Source organism: Sorex araneus, chromosome 2, assembly GCF_027595985.1.
Source record: "Sorex araneus isolate mSorAra2 chromosome 2, mSorAra2.pri, whole genome shotgun sequence".
Taxonomy (NCBI): domain Eukaryota; kingdom Metazoa; phylum Chordata; class Mammalia; order Eulipotyphla; family Soricidae; genus Sorex; species Sorex araneus.
The window spans coordinates 173959330-173983389 of record NC_073303.1 but is presented as its reverse complement, the minus strand read 5'-3'; the positions used below and the strand labels follow the sequence as shown (position 1 = coordinate 173983389).

Sequence of the window (24060 nt, the reverse complement as noted above, 5' to 3'; positions counted from 1 at the left end):
AGGCCATAAACCTCCTTGCATGGTTCAGCCCAGTGATGATAGCTTAATAAAAGGGCTACATAAGCCCTGTAGCGCCAGAGGTAACCCAGGCTACCCAAAGGGACTCACGTGCCCCCAAAGCTGCACCCAATGATGCTCCTGACACTGTGGGGTGACTGGGATCAAACATCAACACCCGCAGGCAACACAAGATTAACTAATATACTCTCTCCAGCCCTGGAAAACATGCATCTTTAAAACATAGTAGGATCTGCCAATATTGCTCATTTTAGCAAGACCTACGTATTCTCGACAGTGTTCTTATAAAAAGTTATCAAGGATTTGCAGGTATATGGCTGGAGAGATAGTACAGTAAGTATTCGCCTTGCAAGTGACCAGTCTGGGTTCAATCCCCAGTAAAACACATGGCCCCAAGCACCATCAGGGGTTATCCCTGAGCACAAAGGCAGGAGTAGCCCTGAGCACAGCTGGCTATGGCCCCCAAACAACTATCACTGTCACTGTCACTGTCATCCCCATTGTTCATCGATTTGCTCGAGCAGGCACCAGTAACGTCTCCATTGTGAGACTTGTTGTTACTGTTTTTGGCATATTGAATACGCCACGGGTAGCTTGCCAGGCTCTCCCATCAGGGTGAGATACTCTCGGTAGATTGCCCGGCTCTCCGAGAGGGGTGGAGGAATCAAACCCGGGTCAGACTCGAGAAAGGCAAATGCCCTCCCCGCTGTGCTATTGCTCCAGCCCCACCGAAACAACAACAAAAATGTCAAGAATTTATAATCAAACTAATAAATTATATTTTTTTTTCAAAAAGCATTTCTGTTAAGAACACAATCTCTATAGTCAGACTTTCTGGGTTTAAATCCCACCTCTAACAACTATCAACTACCTACCTGACATTGAACAGGCCACGTAATCTCTCTGCACTTGGTTTTAACCTGAAAATCAGATCACAACAGCAGAAGCTTCTTGACTAGACAATTCTGAGAACTAAAGCCATTACCATCCATAATTAAAATAATACCTGGTACATATTATGTTCTATAAGACAAAGTATTTCAAGGCGGAGGCAATGGGGGGAGAGTGGGGAATACGTGATTCTATTTATAGCCATGTTAGCTCTAAATTCTAGAAAATCAATCACTGCACACTTTAAATTATGCAACAATTCTTTTTAAAACTGTACTGCAAAAAAAGAGGAAAAGAGAGAAAATACACAAGAGAGAAAGAAATCAACAGATGGGTGGGATTTTCTCCCTGTGTCTGTCTCTGAAGGTGACCTTTCTGGGAAAACGTATGTTATTTGTTCTCTGAGCTGTGTATGATTAGTTTCTTCATCATACACAGACAAATTAGGAAGGCTGCTGTGGAGCCCAGAAATCATCTGTTAAACAAAGTCAAAATTAATGATAAAATTGAGTTGCCTTTGTGTTTGATTTTCATCTATCTGCACTCAATTATAAACGAGCTATCAAAGAAAGCTCCCCATTAGCTGTTAATTCATTATGACTTCAGAAAGCAAGCCCTACACCACCATTGATAGCTCACAGACAACCTCCCACTCTGCAGGGCTTTTACTGAAAGTGAAAAAGCAAGAACAGAACTATATAATCCAAGCTACTCCTCACCCTGAGACTTGCCTTAGAAAACTTTTAACACATAGGAAATCGATTGAATACAAATAAACTATAATAAGATTGAATCAATATGCAGAAGACAACTGAGCCTTTTTCCTTTCATTAATTAATTGTATCTTAAGTAAAAGACATACATGTAGTAATAGTGCATCACGGATTTCTGTTTCTTATTTCATAATGAACAGTCTTAGTTAGACACAGTTTTTAATGAGGAAAATGTCCAAAACAGGAACACACTGTGTCTTACCGGCAAGAAATAACTTGCAGTTATTAATCCGGAATGGCACAGACCCTGCTCCATAGAAGGACTTTTGTCTCTTGACGGTACTCATCAAAATACAACAATCTGAGCTCTGGAACATCCCAAAGTAAATCTGCTGTAGAAACTTGTAACTCAATATTTATTAAAATAAGGAAATAAGAAATAAATATACTATCTACTTAAAACATAGTTATTTATTTTATTGAGTGAAGAGTTTAGGGCCAGACTCAAGCATGCTCAGGACTTACTCCTGGCTCTGTAATTCTGAGGCGATCAGATGCACCTGGTGACGTGGCGGGGATCAAACAGGGGTCAGGTGCATATAAGGAAAGCACCCTACCCCTGTGTTTTATATATATATATATATATATATATACACATATATATACATATATATATACATATACTCAATACGTTTTTAAAGATTTAAAAAATTTAGATTTGGATTTGAATTCATTCTAAGCCTTCTAGGCCCTTATTAAAAGATTTACATCTATTATATAATATGTGTGTATGTGTGTAAACATACACATATTTTGCATGTCCCATCCACAAAACAATTTACAATTTCAAAAATGTTCTAATTTAAAATACTAAATATAGGGCCAGAGCAATAGCACAGCAGGTAGCACAAGGTGTTTGCCTTGCAGGCAGCAAACCCAGGTTTGATTGTAGCATCCCATATGGTCCCTGGAGCACTGCCAGGAGTAATTCCTGAGTGCAGAGCCAGGAGTAACCCCTTGGTGTGACCCAAAAAGCCCAAAATACACACACACACACACACACACACACACACACACACACACACACACAAAGAAAGCAATATGTGGGCTGGACTATTAGAAACCATTCTCTCTCCCCGCCCCCACCCCATATATCTGGAGAGGACAGTGAAGTGCAGTGTTTAAAGTACAGAAAATATAAAACTAAAAATGTGTTTATACATTAAGAAATAAAGAAGTTAAATTTAATAAGAAAATTAAAGTAGATCAAGAATAAAATAGAAAGAGACACTCCCACTAGGTCTTATTCGCCTAGGAAAGTAAAGGTACTACAAATACTGAAAAATACATTGCTTAGAAAATTGACAAATTTATTTTTGTTTCCTATCAGAGTTCTAGAGAGCTCAGAAAAAAAAAGAAAGAAAGAAAATGAATCAATTAGCAAGTCTTTATTCTCAGCTACAGAGGAAGCCCATTTACTAGTACATTATTTAGATTCATTAACATTCATGTTGTATTTTGCAAACACAAAGAATTATACTCTCTGTGGTAAGGAAAAGTGTGTCTAATTCCAACTATGCATTTTCCCACAAATTAGATGTTTCAAGGTCTTAAGGGTTGATTAAGTTGATCCAGATAACAAATGAAGTGAGTAAAAGATTTTTTATGGGTCACGAAGAAGAAAATCTTTATCATATGTAATATGTAAAGACATCAAAAGTAAGAAATAATATTTCACTGTAGCACTGCACTGCACTGTCATCCCGTTGTTCATCAATTTGCTCAAGCGGGCACCAGTAATGTCTCCATTGTGAGACTTGTTGTTACTGTTTTTGGCATATCAAATACGCCACGGGGAGCTTGCCAGGCTCTGCTGTGCAGGTAGCTTGCAGGGACTGTCCGAGAGAGATGGAGGAATCGAACGCCAGTCGGCCGTGTGAAAGGCAAATGCTCCACCCTCTGTGCTATCACTTCAGAGGTAACAGAGGTAACAGATGTGAAATGGGGAGATTAAGTACTGAAAGACTGGACCTCACCCCCTTTTTGACATTTACCCAAGGATGCTAGTAGCCACACATAAAGTGCTCCACTCCATACCTCCAACCACTCCATAGGAAACTGGAAAACCCATCTCTTAGAGAAACTGCTTAATTTCAGACCCAAACCTTCACTTATTGACATTCACATAAAAGCCAAGACACTTTATCGCTGTCTGATAGGATGGTGCCCTGTGTGTAAGCTCAAGATTTCCCAGTATCTTTTTCTGTTTTCCTAAAATATGATGATATGATCATGGCTCACATGCATTTAAAGAAACTTGCCACATGAAAGACAAACACTGATAACAACTTAAGAGAATCTGAAAGCAGCAGAACAGGGTATTGGGGAATAAGAATAGAGCTAGAGAGAAAATAAGACAATGTCTATGCTATTTTCAAAATTATAAACATCTTTGAGCATATAACAATAATAGATCATGTGAAAAAAGGATGTATCTATAAATTTTTTAAATATGATTACTAATATAGGCTTGTTCTTCCTTAAACACGAGTCATGCTTGTTTGTCTATGTTTCTCTGCTTTCCTATTTCTACTCTGGAGAAGCCTGTGTTCTTTCTCAAGCATGTAGTTCTCTCTTCCTCTCCACTCACACTTTCTAAATAAGTTTTAATAAAAATATCTTGCTTCATGAAAAATAAAATGTGATTATTACTATAAAATAAGTTGGAAGAAAAAGCAATTTCTCAAAGTGGAAAACAGGGCAAGTTAAAGAAAATAAGATAAAATTTAATAGATCTAATATCCAAATATCGGAAGTTTCTGAAACTGAACAAGATTGAGAAAAGATGGAAGATGGAAAGGAAATAGCACTTGAAAATATTCCAGAAATAAAGAATGTGTGCTATGGAGATCAATCTTCGAAGTATATATTTAGATATATATATTTAGATAGTAATTTCTTCAGCATGCCACATCCTTGCTCAGACTTCTCAATGACATCTTCTTAATAGCAATCTAAATCCAGCAATTAATAGTTAGGTTTACCTTATGGAAACAACATGAGCTCTTATCTTCTAAAATCTGAAGTCTTTTTTTTTAGGGGGGGGGTTGTGTGGTTTGCATTTTTTTTCACTATGAGAGAAGCTACAAAGCTTTCAGGTTTAAGTCTCAGTCATACAATGACCAAACACCCAGCCCTTCACCAGTGCACATGTTCAACCACCAAGAACCCCAGTACACCTCCCTCCCCCCACCCCTCAGTGTGGCTGATGATTTTCAATTTGCTCTCTCTTTACTTTTATTACATTCAATATTTCAACAGAAAACTCACAATTATTATTTGGAATTTTCCAAAAAAAATCAGACCTGCCGAAAAAGCATCATTTGATCATTTGTTTTCCATTGCTGAGAATGAAGAGCATATGAGGTCACGCGGCCACTGTCACAGCCAAGCGGTTTTGGATTTCTGGTATTTTAGTAATTAAGTCCAGAGAAATTTATGCCAGAAGTCGCGTCACTGCAAGCTCATACCTCCGATTAGTGGGCTCCATAAGATGCCAGTCACCATGCCCACTGTGAAAAGAAAGGCCTAAAGAGAAAAACCTTTCCCCTTCCAGGACAGCATGGGGACATAGCTTAGTCCACAGTCTAGAGACATTTCTGTGAGAGTAGTTGGTGGGCCTCTGGGATCATGATCTTTTAGGAGCGGAGGAGCCATTCGTGTGTGGCCGCTCAGGGTCTTGTCTCTTCTTTTTTTGTTGTTTGTTTGTTTGTTGTTTTGGTTTGCTTGTTTTAGAGCCATACCAGCTGAGATCAGAGGTTACTCCTATCTCTGAGCTCAAGGATCACTCCTGCTAGTGCTTAGGGGACCATATGGGGTGCTAGGGTGGAACTCAAGGTGGTACATTTAAGGCCAGTGCCCTTTCCGCTGTACTATCTCTCCAGCCCCTAAAATCTGAAGTCATTCACAAACTATGTTCTTTCTATTCTCGGGACACAGAATTTAATACTGTTTCTCAGGCCCCTGAAAATTGGAGATGATACAGGAAAACAATTGGAAATAATAGTATGAAATTAGGTTTTGATTTCTGGAACAAAGTTTAAATTCTTCTTTTGTATTATTTTTCCCTACACTTTTCCTTTATGCACCCTTAGCCTGGACTGGAGCCATAGCACAGCGGGTAGGCATTTGCCTTGCACGTGGCTGACCCGGGTTCCATTCCTCCATCCCTCTCGGAGAGCCTGGCAAGCTACCAAGAGTGTTCTGCCAACAGGGAAGAGCCTGGCAAGCTACCAAGAATATTCCACCCACAGGGAAGAGCCTGGCAAGCAACCCGTGGTGTATTCAATATGCCAAAAACAGTAACAACAAGTCTCACAATGGAGATGTTACTGGTGCCCGCTCAAGCAAACCGATGAACAACGGGACAACAGTTGCTATCGTGCTAACCCTTAACCTGACCAGATGTGTAGCAAAATGGTTAAGAGCGTGAACCTTGCTATCAGATAAGTGGTAAGTCAAACACATGTTCTATCTCTAATTTAGTCTTTGAACTTAGTGAACTTAATATATGAAGTAAAAATGTAATAAGCACATCATCTCTCATAATGGTACCAATACTGAGTTAGCTAATTATGAGTATAACTTCTACATTTGTCATGTGTATATCTAAGAAATCTGCAAATGCATGTATTAGGTTTCATGCTTCTTTTTTTATCAATCAACTGTAAATATAGTTAGAAAAGAAATATCATCAGCTCTAAAGTGAACTGTACACACTGCTCCCCAATTCACCTTGATCTGACATTATATATAGATGGAACTTTGGGGACGTTATTGTGTTTAAATAATCACTGTATCACTGTCATCCCATTGCTCACTGATTTGTTCGAGCGGGCACCAGTAATGTCTCCATTGTGAGACTTGTTGTTACTATTTTTGGCATATCAAATACACTATGGGTAGCTTGCCAGGCTCTGCCGTGCAGGCAAGATACTCTCAGTACCTTGCCAAGCTCTCCGAGAAGGATGGAGGAATCAAACTCAGGTCGGCCACATGCAACACAAACACCCTACAGCTGTGCTATTGCTCCAGCCCGGGAAAAGGGCTAAAAAATCTCTCTAATCTGTAGTATATAGAATAGCATGACAAGAGAATGGGAAGTATCAAAGTAGGCAAAACGTTGGCCCAATAGTACAGAACTCAAAACTGCCAAGAAGGAGGGGGAAGGAGCAGGGAAGCAAGATGTGATCTGGAGGTAATGTGGGGATAATGATCAGGAGATTTGGATTGAATGGGGTGTGGCAGGGAGGCTTCTGTACCTGTCTAAACAACAAGAGACAACAGTACCAGAGCCATGGGACTACAATAATTAAATGAAAACCAGGTTTGTCAAGGTGATAGGTTGGGCTGAGACAGAATCTGGGATCACGGATGGTAGGACTGGAATTGGAATATTGTATGTCTGAGAGACTTTACTGTCAACAACTTTCTAAGTATTTCTGCCTAAATAAAAATTTAACAAATGCATAAAAATGAAATAAATTAAGGATAAAGCTCAGATGCAAACCACGAAAAGAGCTCTCACCAAAAGTTCAAGGCATAATTGACTAAACTCTGAAAATTAATTTGTATTGTTTAAGCTGCCCGGACCAAGACTATTATTTTGTTAGGAAAGTCCTAGTAAAATAAATTATTTAAAGATATAAAATACCAGGTATCATAAAGACATTTTATTACTGCTTCAGAAGGAAAACTAAAAGCCATAAATACTTTTAACGTTAAAAAAATACAGGCAACTTGCACTGCCATTACTAGTCATTTGAGTATTGTGGAAATCATATTCAAGGCCCCAGAAGGAATCACTCTTGCCCAGTGTCTCAGTAAACGGAAACGTAATTAACTTTTATGTCCCAGTAAAGGCACCACTGACCTGAAATGTAGTTTATCCAATTGACCAGTTCCCAACACCATACCAATTTGGGGCTCTAAACTTAATCACCTCTTCCTTCTTACTCCAAACAAGGTTGACTATGTGGCCCCAATCCATCAGACATTTTCCTTTTTTTTCTTATTCTTTATCCATTTATTTATTCTTTATATATCTTTATATATTATATATAAATATATCTTTAGAAATATATTTTATATATTCTATACATATAGAATATAAATAGATATTCTAAAAATATCTAAGTATATATATTTATATATATTCTAAATACATTTCTTTATTCTTTATCTCAGAAAAGCTTCCTGTGGTATGTTCCATTGTTTTCCACTGGACTCTGCTTTATGAGGTGTAACATAAAACTGGACTGCTTTACCTAGTGTGTCTTCCTTTTTAACAGGTTTAGTTGAAAGGATGAGAGGGAGGCAAAGAAGATATGAACGTGAGCTGAAAAGAAGCAATGCTTCATAGTTTGCCTCCCACATACCTTGCCATTTCTGGCCTCTGACCTCTCCTCCCCTGACAGCCTTCCTGAGCTACATTTTAGCAGATAGAATAGATCCGTACCCCACACTGTTCTCTTCCCCAGGAGGCTGACCTGAATTCAGGATCTTCATTGAGTTCTCCAAGTGGAACCCAAGTAAGAGATGAGATTTTTCCCTCTTATTCCATTGGTTGCCTACGTACAAACTCACTGTGGACTAGTCACTACTCTTTTAGCTCCAACAGCACTTTTGATTCCAAAATTTTATTTTATAAAAAATCACCAGGAATTACAAAGTTATTCCTAGTTGGCTTTTTTTTTATTTTTTTATATTCAATGTTCTATCACTGACCCTGCCACTGGTATCTACTTCCCTCCATCAGGGTTCCCTGGTTCCATCTCCTGCTCACCTTCCACCCAGTCCCAGCCTGTCAACTTGACAGGCACCTTTTAAATTTGGCCATCCACGTTGTGTCTCGTGATTTGTGTGTTGTCGACTCTGATTTGGATATTTCACTTTGTCATTCCTGAACATCACCCACGTACCTGGAAACACCCTGGCCCCTGCCCCGGGGGCTTCTCACCTATCTGTTCTTCCCCTCCCCTTCACTTGATTTCTTTCCTTCTTCCTATACTGTGGGGCCAAGGCAATCTAGGCATTCCCATGTAAACCATAGCATTTTGTCATCCAGTTATTCTAATTATCACATATAAGTGATCTCATCCTGCACTTTATTTATAAGCTCCCACCTTTTACACAGTTCTACAGATCCTCACATTTCTGGATACTTCCAAATGTCATAATATTGAAATTCCAGTAATAGTTAATCTAATCTCCTACTCTTAATTTCCCATCTACTTCCACCAAATTAGATGGGAAAGTAACATAGAAGTTAACTGGAGCAGTAATAGTGGGTAGGGTGTTTGCCTTGCATGCAGCCGACTCAGGTTCAATTCCTCTGCCCCTCTCGGAGAGCCCAGCAAGTTACTGAGAGTATCCCGCCCACACAGCAGAGCCTGGCAAGCTACCCGAGGATAATTTGATATCTATCTAAAATAATGCAATACATATATCACAGATCAAAGACAGAACGGAGACACAGTACAATATTTCTATGGCACAACATGAGAATTTTAAAGCATAACTGTTACTAAAAATATATGTTTCAAAATACTGAACAGGTTGGCTCTGTACCAAAAAAAAGAATGTATTAAAGCCTTTAGTACTACCTGTCTCATTATTAGGAAAGTAGTTACCCATTCTTTCTTTACATCTTCATGGCCTTAAATGTTTATTTTTGTCATATCATATTACCAGATTATAAAAATATTTTGCTTGGTAAACTCACTTAACAATATAGAAAGGAACTATTTATAAGTATCTTCTTCCAAGAAGTTCAGTTGGAAAAAAATCAGGTGTTTTGCAGAAAAAAACAAAACTATTATTTCAATTTAGACAACAGTTATTTTATGTTAATGGTTACTAAAAAATTCATAAGAGAAACTCCCTCAAGTGAGTTATAAAGGTCAATCCCTTGTGGACTGAAATAAATTTTCAAGTTCAATTTAAAACAAGATTTTTAATTACCAAGATAGACTACCTAGGGATAACTTCGGATTGAAAGGTCAAAATCTCAAGTCAGCTGATTTTTTGATAGAAAATTTAAACCCAACCCAAAGAAAATTTGTTAAACAATTTTCCATAAATGAAACACTAATTATCCCACTACATTAACATTATACTTAAATCTACATATCTAACATTTTGAGATGTCTAAAAACTACAAGAAATATTTTAGGCTTAAATTTCTATTTTGTTATTCCCACTGAAATTTTATTTTAATTCTAATAAAGTCTCATTTCCCATAGCCACAACCTTGTTCAGTCACCTACCAGTCCGAATTTTGAGACCAGGTACCTGAGTCTCTAAAATTAAGGGACACACTGGTCTACCAGTTGAAAACTCTGGTATGTCCTCAAGAGCAAGTGTCCCCACCCCACCCAAGCCCTGGCAGCTGGATCTAACGTCACACAGCTGCAGCTATACCAAAGGCCCAACTCCAATAATAACTAGGCAGCATCACAAAACCACAAAAATTCCAGGTTCTCCAGCCTTCAAGCTGAAAACTCTGGGATCTTCCTGGAAGGGAAGTAGGCAGTCTCTTTTCTAAGCCCATACTTCCGGAAGCCGTGGAAGCCAAACTCACTTTCCACAGTGGGTGCCCATTTCAACTCATTTGCTCAGGTCTACAGATCCTCATATTTCTGGATACTTCCAAATACCATAATATTGAAATTCCAGTAAAAGTTAATCTAATCTCCTACTCCTAATTTCCCATCTACTTCCGCCAAATTAGATGGGAAAGTAATATAGAAGTTAACTGGAGCAGTAATGCAGTGGGTAGGGCATTTGCCTTGCACGAAGCCAACTCAGGTTCAATTATTCGGTCCCTCTCAGAGAGACCGGCAAGTTACTGAGAGTATCCCGCCCACAAGGCAGAGCCTGGCAAGCTACCCGTGGAATATTTGATATGCCAAAAGGGGTAACAACAAGTCTCACAATGGAGACGTTACTGGTGCCCGCTTGAACAAATCAATGAACAATGGGAAGACAGTGCTACAGTGCTACCAAACCTCAACAAACAGAAACAATAATATAAAAGGCTCAATTACAAAAAAAAAAATTAGTAGATCCTCAGACAAAGACTTAACAACTCAATGGTAAGATATAACAATTTTTACAAATTTTTCTATTACTGAAGCATTTTTGATAGTTTCATTAGTCATTTAGTTTTAACAAGCAATATAAAATAAATTACCGTGTGCCTGCTAGGAATGCAGGCTTGGGGCTGGCTAGGAAAGTGGGGACAACAGTCCCTCTGGTGGGACTGCTGCTGGGAAACCAAAAGCCGGTAACAACGCTATTATTACAAATTTTGTAAACCACAGTGTTTAAACAAAGTATTTTATTTAAAAGAATTGATAATGAAGACTATGTAATCATTCATTAAAAACTGTATTTAAGGTTTATTTGCATTACAAATAATTTTTAAAAAGGTAAAGTGAACATGCATACTGCTTTCTTGTCTCTATGTATCTTTGCTTGCCTGTCGCCACTCTGGGGATGCCTGCATTCTCTCCTGAACACATTTACTCTCTGTTACTCCTCCTGCATCTTCCTAAGCAAGCTTTGTTCAATAAAAACTACCTTGCTTCAGAGAGGGAGGGAGGGAGGGAGGGAGGGAGGAAGGAAGGAAGGAAGGAAGGAAGGAAGGAAGGAAGGAAGGAAGGAAGGAAGGAAGGAAGGAAGGAAGGAAGGAAGGAAGGGAGGGAGGGAGGGAGGGAGGGAGGGAGGGAGGGAGGGAGGGAGAAAGGGAGGAAGGGAGGGAGGAAGGGAGGGAGGAAGGGAGGGAGGAAGGTGGGTGGGTGTTGGGGTCTCAGCAGCCAGCTTGAGACTTTGACCAAGTCCCCTGCTGGGCTTGCTCCAGCACTCCACACAGTCAGGCCCTCTGGCTTAGGATGAGGGATGTAAGTTACCATCTGCTGAGCTGATAACCCAGCCTTGAGAGCAGGAAATGTAAAGCATTAACTAACATCTGTACTGAGCCTGACGAGGTAAATGTGATACACGTGGACTGCCCCTTGAACTGTATGTATAAAACCTCCTGTGTGAAAGCTAATAAACGGATTGCTGATTGACCACCAGCTTCCCCCCACACACACACATGGTTCATTCACTGTGGCAGCGGGAGTCTGTGGCAGCGGGAGTCTGCGGATGCGTGGAGGGTTCAGAGCAGAGGCTTCTCCCCTGCACACTCCCTCTCCTATAGGAAGTAAGTCAGGCGACAAGGGGATCGTACTCAAGTGTGCAGGGGTCGTCTGACCAGTACCTCAACATCTGGCCCCCGAACAGGGAAAGCATGGACGTGGACAGTTTGGAGCAAGGTATGACCCCCCTGATCACCCCGAATCCATGCAGTAAAATAGGCGACTGCATTGGAGATACCCAGCTGGTAATGCAGGCACGAGAATGAATGGGCTCAATCTCTACTGCATTCTTTCCTTTGCTTCGGTAGTCTTTTAGCGGAATCACCTATGTCCTGGGCGATTCCATTCAGAAGTTGCCTCACCCAGGTCTGAAAGCTTTGTGCTATCTGCTAAAGAGCCGGAGGCTAGAATTTTCTGAGGATGGAGCATTTAAGATTTGGGGTGCTATCCTTGATGTGGATCCTTGGGTTCCTACTGGGAACCTCTTCTCATGTGACACCCGGGACCAGGTAGAGAAGCTTATTATAGAACAGGCCGAAAAAAAAACAAAAAAAAAACAGGCAAAAAAAAAAAACCCACCAGGTTTCTGACAGTAGCAGCCCTAAAAGCATGCTTCCAGGAGGAAAGAGTGCGCCTCTCATAATACTAAGCAAGCAGCTGTTTCAGGGCCGCCCTTCACTGGTCAGGATACAGAGGATGAAATAGCTGAAGAGAGTTTTGGAGGCGACAGGTCTGAACACACTCGCCGCACTCCTCCTCCAGAAGGAGCCTCTGCTCCCTTTTTTGACCCGGGACTGGAGGATTATTGGAGGCCCTTTGGGGCCTTTCAGGTCAATCTCAATCGTCAGGGGGGTGGGGGGGAAACGGGGTGGGGAAGCTCGACCTGCAGTTTGGTATCCTTGGGAACCTGGGGACTTGAAAGAGTTTAAAAAGGCAGTGGCTGGGGCTGGAGCGATAGCACAGCAGGTAGGGCGTTTGCTTTGCACGCGGCCGACCCAGGTTCAATTCCCAGCATCCCATATGGTCCCCTGAGCACCGCCAGGAGTAATTCCTGAGTGTACGAGCCAGGAGTAACCCCTGTGCATTGCCGGGTGTGACCCAAAAAAGAAAAAAAAGAAATAAAAATAAAAAGGCAGTGGCTGAGGATGGGCCCAACTCCCCGTGGGCTGACACTGTCCTCCAGGAGCTGGGCCATCAGCCCTGCAGACTGGAGACCCTTTGTCGAGCAGTGCTCCCCAGCTCCCAGTTCATAAGATGAGGCGCTTTCTTTAAGGAAGAATACCACACACAGGCGGACCGTAATGCTGCTGCCCAACCCCCCGGCCCCATATCATAACATATGGGCAGCTGTCAGGGACAGCAGATCAGTGGAGCACAGGCCCCCAGCAGGCTGCCATCCCGGACCCTGATCGAAATCAGGTTCGAGCCCTAGCGTTATCAGCCTGAGAGCCACAGGAGGCATGACCAGAAATCCTGGTCTGATGGAAAGATTCCTCCACAGGGCAATGGAGAAGCCCAGGACCACTCGCTGCCTAGGGTTGAGGCTTTGGGTATGTGTCCCCTATCAGGGTACCCACAAGGGCCTTCAAATATGTAGATCCTGACAACACCCAGAGGTGTGATGATGCCCTTGAGGAGGGTATCCCTCCTGCTTAATTTCTAGATGGCAGTCCCCTTCTGGACCATGACATTCCTCGCGGTCGCCGTGGATGCCATTGGACACCAGCCTCATAACCTCACCTGGGAACTCAGCCAAGTGGGGAACAGATTGGTGGTCTCAATCACAGTATAACATCCAGTTGGGACCTGGTTCCTCACAATCAAATTTGATCTATGTGACTTAAAGGAGCATGAGTGAGATGTGTCTATTCAAGACCAAAGATCATTAGACTATGGACGTCAAGATCCAGGGCCTAAAGTGGGGATCCGAAGGCATTATTTTATGTGTGCCCAGGAACAAGAAACTGTGGCAAATGTGGAGGTGTATCAGACTACTTTTGTAAGAGCTGGGACTGGACTTACTATTGTTGCAGCAAGGAGGGTTGTGTGCCACGTTAGGGGACGAGTATTGCTTTTACAGTGACCATACTGGAGTTGTAAGTGATTCCATGGGGCCGTGGTGATGCTCAGCCATGCAGGAGATCAACCTGCAGACCCTTGTCCAGGAGATATGGCCTGGGTGCGTGTGGACATAGACAGAGTGCGAGAAAGTGCAACACAGCCGCCATGCCGGGCGGAGACATTGGGTTGGAGAGCCAGAGATGGGTAAGACCTCAGAGGAGGCAACCTAAGACAGGCCCGACCCCGGGGCCCCAGTGTGAGGCTGCCAGGTGGCCCTCGGCAGCTGGATCTTATATAAAGCAAAAACAGGAAGATGTTGGGGTCTCAGTAGCCTGCCTGAGATTTTGAGCAAATGCCCTGTCCCTGAAAGAGTGAGCCAGAACTGTTTACAGGGGTCCCGGGGCTTGCTCCAGCACTCCACCCACGTAGGCACTCTGGTTGAGGATGAGGGATGTAACAGTGACCATCTGCCTGAGCTGATACACCCGGCCCTGAGAGTAGGAGATGTAAATCATTCACATCTGTACTGAGCCCCACAAGGTAAATGTGATACAGGTGGATTGCCCCTTGAGATGTATGTACAAAAACCCTTGTGTGAGAGCTAATAAACGGATTGCAGATAAACCACCAGCTTTCCCCCCTCCACGTGGTTCTTTCTCATTAGCAGCTGGAGTTGGTGGTGCGTGGAGGGTCAGGGCAGAGCCTTCTCCCCTGCCCACTCCCTCTCCTGTAGGGAGCAAGTCCAGTGACTGGGGGATCGTACTGCATTGTGCGGGGGTCAACTGGCCAGAACAAGGGAGGGAGAAAAGGACTTATAGCAACCTCAATGGACTAACAGAATAATACAGTTTGCATAAAGACAAACAACAGAAATATATTTCTCACACTGAAGACTGGAAATCTGACATTGAATTGGCTGCCTAATCAAGTGACAACTTTCAGAATAATTCACATGGTGGAAGGAATATCTCTACAGTTTCTTTTATTAGAGGTGGTCGATTTTATTCAGAAGCTCAATCCTCATATGCTTAGTACCTCCAAAGTCCCCACTGATGCGTACCAATTGCTCAGCATTAGGAAATTAATATATTTCCTATAAAGGGGTAGGGGGGTGAGGGGTGGATAAAAATGGAGACCGGTGGAAGATGTGGTGCCATAATGTCTTACACATAAAACCCTATAATCAGCAATACTGAAAACCATTTTGCCAAACATAAAATAAGCATTTTTTAAAAGAATTTGTGAACAGAAATCTCATAGCAGAGCAGAAAGTACAAATCGTCCAGAGTCATTAAGAAACAAACACTATCACCCCCAATCTACATTTCTAAACACTTTCCCTAGTACTCAATAATTTTTTATGTATTAAAAGCAAGATATCAAAAATTAATTTGCTCATATTTACTAAACAATGTGGTAAGGTATCAAGAGTTCAAAAAATCTAATTTAAGGTTGAAAATTATGCAGCACTTAAAAGATTAGCCAATTAAGTGTTTTTTTATGAGTATGCTATCTAATTTGACAATTTAATAAATATTGTAATTGTTGCCTTGCTATATACTTTTCATAAAATCAGCTTCAACACTACAAAAGAATCAAGCTATTTGACCTATTCCTTAGAATACTGGTCCAAAAATTTCTCTAACACTCAATAAATATTACTTAAGTGGCTACTCTGTGCTAGTTTTCAAAGAACTGAGAATATACAGAATTAGCAAACAAAATGGGAAAATACCCTACTCTCCCAGAGCTTATACTGCCTTGGAAAGGGGCTTACTTATATTAAATTGAAATCCCCCTTATTGTATACTGTAGCTCCTTTCCTCCTTTTCACTACAGATTTCAAAGAACCCTGGCTGACACCACATGTTAAAATGTTTCTTTATTCCATATAATATGTTCTTCTGATAACTATAACACATATGACAGTACTTCAATAATTTTCAGGCACATTTTTAACATAATTTATTAAAAAGAAGAGAAATCACATTTTGATTGGAAATATACATCCAAGTAATTGAGGAATATTAAATACAAAATCCAACAGAAAATGATCCCAACACAGGATTTGACATCAACAACATTATCTCTGCTATCATATGGAGGCAAAAAGCAAAGAGAGACAGTGACATGGAAATACTATGCACTCATACAAACACTGATAGAGTCAAATGAATGTTAACGATTTACATCAGACTGTGTAATCATCAAATACCTGAAATCAATAACTCAAACGTGGAAACTCAACACTCAATCCTCTCCTCAGGCGAAAAGAGTATTCTGAATGCAAAACCATGTGGTCAGCCAAAGAAGGGCAAGTGACCTGCCCTGCAGGCCAATTTGGGGGCCCTAGCCACAGGAAAACATATACAACAAAGTCTCCAGCTCAAAGAGCAGAATGTGTGTGGGGGGGAGGGGGCGGGGAATCAGGAAAAGTCTGTTTCCAAAAGGCACAGGGCTCTAGCAGATTACTGTTCCCCAGAGTCTCTGCCATAATAAAATCATGTTTATCAACATTTCTTTCAGGGCGAAAATCCTAATGTGAACAATTTACTGATTTTAAATATAATTTAATTTATATTAATTTTTTTTCTTTTTCTACCTAAACTTGAACAACTACTCAATCACTCTTAAATAAAGTTTCAAAAGTCAACACATGTAGTAATACAACTAGTAAGTTTGCTACATTACCAATAAGACAACCCTGATCTAAGACATCTCAATGTGCTGAGGCAGTCCTTCAAATTTTCCGGTACTTGTGTATTTCTGTTTCTGCCACAATTACCATTCATTGGTTTATGTTTGAATGTTATAAATGAAACTTTGACTAGAGCTAAAAGCAAAACAATTAGCCAGAGAGAGAGAGAGAATACCTTTAATTTGGATCCATGAGGTATTAGAGGAGATTTATTCTGTTTAGGTGGAATACGTAGCTCCCATTTTCCAAAATCCAGTTTTTGATAAGGATATGAAAATGGATTCCAATCATCTAAAAAATATATATAAATAAATACTTAACAAAAGCATAATATAAATACACATTTAAACAAGGCAGATGCTATTTGTTCAGAATCACAAGAGTTCTAAGCTACTAATCAAAATATGATTCCTTATGATGTTTGGGGGGTCACACTCAGAGATGTCTTGGCTTGGTGCCTGGGGAACCACGGTGAGTTAGGCATCCAACCTAGGGCTCCTGCATACTGAGCATATGCGCAGCCCTATGAGCCCTTAAAAATGTATTTGAGGGGCCAGAGTGAAAACACAGCAGGGAGGGCATTTGCCTTGCATGCAGTTGACCTAAGTTCCATCCCCGCATCCCATATGATCCCCTGAGGAACACCACGAATAGTTTCATTTCTTTTTTTTTTATTTTTTATTAGAGAATAACTGTGATGTACAGTTACAAACTTATGAACTTTTGTGTTTGCATTTCACTCATACAGTGATCGTTTACCCATCCCTCCACCAGTGATCCCAGTATCCCTCTCACCACCCCCACCCCATCCCCCACCACCCCACCCTGCCCCTGCAGAGGGCAAGGAATAGTTTCTGAGTGCAGAGCCAGGAGTAATCCATGAGCACTGCCAAGTGTGAGCCCCCCACCCCCTCCAAAAGAAAATGTATTTCAAAATTTGGCTTTTGTGTCTTAAAAGTAAAGAAAGTAAAGATGACAATATTCCAAATGTCCTTTCAATTGTGGTACTTTTAACAATATAAATGGTGGCTGGCGCTGAGCGCGAATCGGACCCTCTGCGCCTAAAGACTTTGATTCCAGAGATGTAACACATTCGGGCATCCAGCGCAGCATCCGATAGCAATGCACTGGGACTGCGAACTGGGCTACAACTCTGTGCTGCAGGGGGTGGATTTATTTTTTCCTCCCCACCCTGTCTTCCTGCACGGAAAGCGGCAGGCTGGCGGCACCCATGTGGCAGGTGCCATCTTCTGTGACTCCAAACCCAGAGGTATTCGGTTTTTACTTTTGGGGCTCCCAGGAACTCATGGGGAGGGGGCGTAACCAGCATGCCCTCGGCCCAGATAAATCCGGAGCCGCTGAGCGCGAATCGGACCCTCTGCGCCTAAACACTTTGAATTCAGAGACTTCTTACAGCAATGCACTGGGACTGTGAGCTGGGTTATGTAATTTCTGGCAGAATTTTCCCTGGACTTTATACAGAAATCCAAAACCGCGCAGATGCTACCGAGTCCGCGCGACTAAATATTTATAATTGTCAGCAATGTGAAACGTTTTTTTTTGAACAGGTCTGACTTGGGGGGGGGGAAACTCCAAATAATAACAGTAAGTTTTTGTTGAAATATTGAAGGTTTTTAATGTAGCAGCCACCTCTGGACTGTGAACTAAGCAAAAGCCCCACGCTGGCCGACGCGGCGTGGCGTACACCATACTATGAGGCGCAGGAAGGGGGATGAGGGGGAAAAAGAAAAAAAAAAAAGGGAAAAGGAAAAAGAAAAAAAAAGAGAGAGAGAGTTATGTCAACTATAGTGAGTTTTGTGTTGAATTATGGGATGTAATCAAGGTAAAGAAAAAATGAAGTGAAATTCATTAGTTATACAGTAGGGGGTAGGGGGTGGGGGCGGGGGGCATACTGGGGTTTCTGGTGGTGGAATATGGGCACTGGTGAAGGGATGGGTGTTTGAATGTTGTATAACTGACATATAAACCTGAGAACTTTGTAACTTTCCACATGGTGATTTAATAAAAAGTTTAAAAAAAATGGTGGCTGGAAGACAGCGGAGAAGTTACAAGGCATGTTCCCAAACCACATCTCATTAGCACCACATGGTCACTGAGCATCACAAGGTCCTTCTCTAGAGGCCCTGCATGGGTGGCCCGGACAATCCCTGGGACCAAGCACTATTGTATCCTCAGCTCTCGTATTGAACCACTGGCCCGGTTAGCTGAGTGCTATCAGTGGGGCTCCCGGCCCTCCTGAACACTGTTGGGGAGATACAATAAAGGCACACAGATAAACAAACATGCATGAAAATCATAGTGCAATATACAATCCAGATTAAATATTAGCATGTGTCCAAATTAAGAAAAAAAGGTTATAAATTAATGAAAATCTTACTACATTACACAAAATTGCATTTGAAATAACTGAATTAAAAATCTAAAGAAAAGTTTCCTGCAAACAAAAAGGTGCAGGTAGGGAGTACAGAAATAGTATGGGGTTAAGAAATTTGCCTGCACATTAGTTTGATCCCCAGCATTGCATATGGTCCCCCAAGCACTGCCAGGAGTGATCCCGGAACACAATACCCGGAATAAGTCTATAACATAGCCAGAGATAACCCAAAATCTAAGAAAATAAACATTTAAGCAGGAATATAAACCATAGAGGGGAAGAAAAAGTGGGGCAGATCCTGCATAAAAGCCAAAATGAACAACAGACTGCCATACACATACGGCAACTAAATATATAATAGAAGTTGGTATTAAAATGGAATGAGCAAAGGACATAGTGTTAGAAAACAGTACTGGAGACACTGCTTATATTTATGTAAATAGTGAATGGAATTATCTAATAGCTCAAGAATCATCAGATGAAAGATAATGCTTAGTTACAATAGGTAAAATTGCCAAATGGCTAGAAGAAAACATAGAAACTGCATCACTGCTCTCGGCTTTAAACTTTTCTATAAAACAAGACCAAAATCTCCACAAAGGCTGATAAACTTGACTCCAAAAGTTATAAATTTATGCTCATCAATGCATAGATGCTGCACAGAGAAAATGACAAGACAAGCTACCTACAGAGAGGATGCACTGGTAATGGATGGACAAAAGAGGGAAAGCATGAAAGTATCTGAAGAACAACTTCATGTCCTTGAGAAAAAAGAAACAAACCAAATTAAAATGGAGGCGCATATGCTGCCTGTGCCCATGTGTTGCTACCGAGAGCATAGTGGTGCTTGAGCACCTGTGTCAACTGCATGTCCCCTCCTAAGAGGTGAGCTTTCATACTTCAACACGTGTGTACTGAGGCTCTCTCTCCACTATGAAACCTTGTTTTTTAAATAAGAAGAGAATATGAGAATACATGCACTCATCACCCCCCCAACACACACACACACACACACACATTTAGCACACACCCACGCCCTCCCCCATCCTCAAAATTTCCAAATCAAATCTGTTTATGCATCAATAAATAAATAAAAATAAACAAATCTATTCTGGGAGAATACATAAATGGCCAAAAGACACAAATAATTATGCTGCTATTCATTCCTAATTAAGGTAACTGAATGCCATGAGATACTGCTAAGTCAGAAAAAAAATTGCAAAGTTTGAAAATAACTCATAAGGAAGAATATGAGATTCAGCACTGCAACTGAAGGCATAAATTGGCAAAAATAAGTTGGTACTATTTAATGTAACTAAAGATTTGCTAACTCCCTGGCCCAACATGTCTACTCCTAGATAGGACTGTTGGTAGATAAAAACTTAAGGGGATCTACACATTTGTGGACAAAAAATATTTAAAAACCACTCACAAATGTTTACTGAAATATCAAAATTTAAATCAGCCACAAAATGTGTAAGTACGCTATGTGTATATTTAGATAGCAGGATGTCATAGTAGTATATAAACTGAATGGAGTAAGGAGAATATATCTATATATTCAAATAGGAAAAACATAAATGTTCATTTTAAAGAGTAGAAGGATGCTATCAAAAATATGTCATGTTCAAGATGTATTCAAAATATTATATAACATTTGCAGACTTAATGATATATGCATGCAGTAAAAACATCAACAAGGAGTAGGAAAGCAATTTTTTTTAATTATTATTTCTACTAGGTAGAAAAGGAGGTCGCTCAGGAAACCTCCATTGTATCTGCTATATTTCATTTCTCAAGGTATGGCATATACACACATTTTTATTTTTATATAAACATAAAATATATAAATATATAAATACATTTTTCTCTATTAGTTTAAGAAGTACAGTAACAATGCAGTGCTATGAGCTAAGATTATGAAAGGAAGAGATAATTAAAGCCTTGGGAAGCTGTTGGTATGTCATGGTTTCCCCCTTACATGCCAACTCCCCTTTACCTCTAAGGATCTTCACTCTTAGCCAGTCAGAATAAGAAAGACAGCGTTGGAATAAAAAACAATTACGAGTAAATAACATTTAAATAAAAGTTTAATAAATAGGGGCAGGTGAGGCAGTGCACATGTGGCCGATTCAGGTTTAATCCCTAGTGCCGAGGCTCATCACTCATCTCCGGCCACAGGAGTCCCCGAGCACTGCGGCATGTGGTCCTAGAAGTCCTACTGGGGTGGCCTGATTAAAGAGCAGAAAGCCATGTGGAGGTGCTCTGGGCCACCAAGGAGACCATCTTGCTGGTCAAGCAGTGACTGCGGGAGGATGACAAAGGGCAGTTTGACTCATCCGGCAGGAGATGCTGATCCCTGCCAGAGTGTCCCACTGAGCACCACTGGGTGGCTGGTTAATCACAGCCGCAGGAGCTGAGCTGCATGCCATCTGCAGGTCTCACACTGGCTTAGCATCCTGCTCCATTAGCTGGGAATCACTGGGTAGAAACTCCATGGCAGGAAGGGCCAGCAACAATGAAGTTTACTAAATAGTGTTGCTCCGTTTCAGTTGCAAAATATCTAGCCAAAATACCCACTCCTGCCGTGACTTACCCAGTTTCTTCCTAAAGTTGTTTTCCCCAAAACAGAAACAAGAACACTAGATGTTTCCCACTCATTCACAGATAATGCTCTGCTTACTAAAGATCAAACACTGATATTTGAAATATACTCTCTTGTAACCTCTGTGTTACCTATGCCTCTACAATACACATGCAATTGAGAATCTAACAGTCTTCAGGCTGCATTACTGAAACCTTCAAGAGTTTCTTACAAGTTCCTTACTTGCCATGATGAAGACAATCTGAAAACAGCTAAGGCTGTTTTATCTTCAAGAAAAGTTCAATAACTATTGTATTAATATATTCTCCTTCCCTTAACAGTCTCAGGTATATAGACTGTTAAGGGAAGGAGAATATCATATATATAATATATAATAACATGTATAATAACATATATATGCATTTATAAGTCCTTTAAAAACAGAGCTCAGTGTATAACTAGAGTTGGAAAACATCTGAAATAGATGTATTTAAGCAGTGTAGACATATGTTTATTGATTTTTGTGGGTTTTTTTTCTGTTTGGGGGCCATACCTGATGCCACTCAGGGCTTACTTCTGGCTCAGTGATCAGCCCTGGTGGGCTTAGAGAATATTATAGGATGGTGGTGATTGAATCCAGGTCAGCTGTGTGCAAGGCACATGCTCAACAACAGAACTAGCACTCTAGCCCCATTTATTGTTTATTTTCAAGCTAATTAAGACAACAAATTTAAGACAAACTAAACATCTTTTCCTGGAAATTTAAATATGAAAATAAAGATCACAGTGCATTATTTCTTTTATAAATTCATTAAATATGTGCAGAATATTTAATGTACACCCCTCTTAGTGCCAGACTCAGTAACAGTGCTCTGACTGGCAGACTAGTTGCATCAAAGAAAGGTCAAGTTCAGTGGCAATACACAAAATGAACAGTAAAAATTCATAATGCGCTATCCTCTAAAAGTTCAACTATAAATGAAGCTGTTAGCTTGAAAGTGAAACTGCAATTAATTGAGAAATTCCCATATGCAGATCTATCTAAAAGCTGTTTACAATATTAAAATGTGATTTTTGATTGTCAAGTTTCAATTTGGTCACTTGAGTAAGATCTACTTGCACAAAATATTAATATTTCTATACATAAAAATACTTTTGCAGAAACCAACTTTTTTTATGTTATCTCACTTATCAAAATCTCCTCAAGTACATGTTGTTTGTCATTCTACATTCTCTCCTCTTTCATAATTTTACTTACCTCATCAGGAATTAATCTATTACACAGCCACCTTCTCCTGGAGAATAACAGGTTATCAATTTCCACACCTGAAGGTACATTTTCTACTCAACTTTTAAGTCAAGATTTAGAACCTCCTAAGAAGTACTTCAAATGAAAATCTATCCCACCAGCTTTCATAAGTAACACAGAATATCCTAAAAAGTTTCCAGAGGGATAGAGAAAAACCTGCAAATGGTAAGGCACACACCTGCATGAAACAATTTCAGATATTTGGTAGCAACAATTCTCTTTGAGTGGAAGAAGCTCTTCAATCCGGTCATCAGCAATCTTTCATAGAACTCTATGAGGTTTTCTTCAATCATTGCCCAACCTTGATTTTTTCTCAATCTACTTCTCTTATTAAATACTATTTCTTCTTTGCATTTAAAATATGCTCCCCAACCCCTGTACCCCATACAAAATGCCAACTTCTCCCAATCCATAACAAAATTCTTCCTAAAATGAGTATACGAAAAGACTTGTCAAGAAAGTCAGTTTTACTCCATAGGCTATAAAAAAAACTAAATCATAGAAACAGAATCATGAAAATCATTAGATTTGGGACAGGAATAGCTCAAGGGCCTGGAGCAGATGCTTTGCATGTGGGAACCTCAGGTTTGATTCCTGACAAAGGGAAGTGCTAGGATAGCTCTCCATAGCTCTCACTAGGATTATCTCCTGAGCACTAATGAGTATAGCTAGAAAACAAACCAACTCCTTTAGCTTTAGAACTGCTTTCAAAAAATTAATCTTAATCTGTTATGAAAGACGGAAGTATCATTAAGGTATGATTGTAGGAACCAATACTGGAAGCCAATAATCAAAATTAGGTAACAATTAAATATCAAACTATTGATTCAAACATAACTAATGTAGAAGATTGGGGGACTTAAGTAAAAGTTTATATATAGAAAAACAAGGAAAATTATAAATTTAAAAGAAAATTTAGGAGCCATTATGCCTTCTACAATAACAGACATTAAACCAATCATAACTAAAGTAATAATAATAAAGAAATAAAAATCATTTTAGCCACATTATAGATAGATATACATCTACTAGAATCTGAATATTCAAACTGTTTTATTTCAATTTTAGAAGGTTTATCTTAAAAGAGAATTAAATAGTTAATGTATATAGTTTGCATTCCTCCCCAAAACTTTTAATAATTTTTTTGATGAAATACGAACTACACATTGATGAGTTTAAAGTTTAGTAG

At 40.2% G+C, this 24060-nt stretch overlaps 1 protein-coding gene across 2 annotated transcripts in view; it reads right to left on the bottom strand.

Moving 5' to 3' along the window:
* Positions 1 to 24060, bottom strand: part of GBE1 (1,4-alpha-glucan branching enzyme 1) — a 324287-nt gene that overhangs the window by 197492 nt on the left and 102735 nt on the right. The window contains exon 3 of one of the 2 annotated variants that reach the window (XM_012932389.2): positions 16759 to 16874. The exons of the other annotated variant lie outside the window; for it this stretch is intronic. Coding sequence (XP_012787843.2) covers positions 16759 to 16874 — 116 coding nt within the window. The remainder of the gene's footprint in view (positions 1 to 16758; positions 16875 to 24060) is intronic. 2 annotated transcript variants of the gene reach the window in all.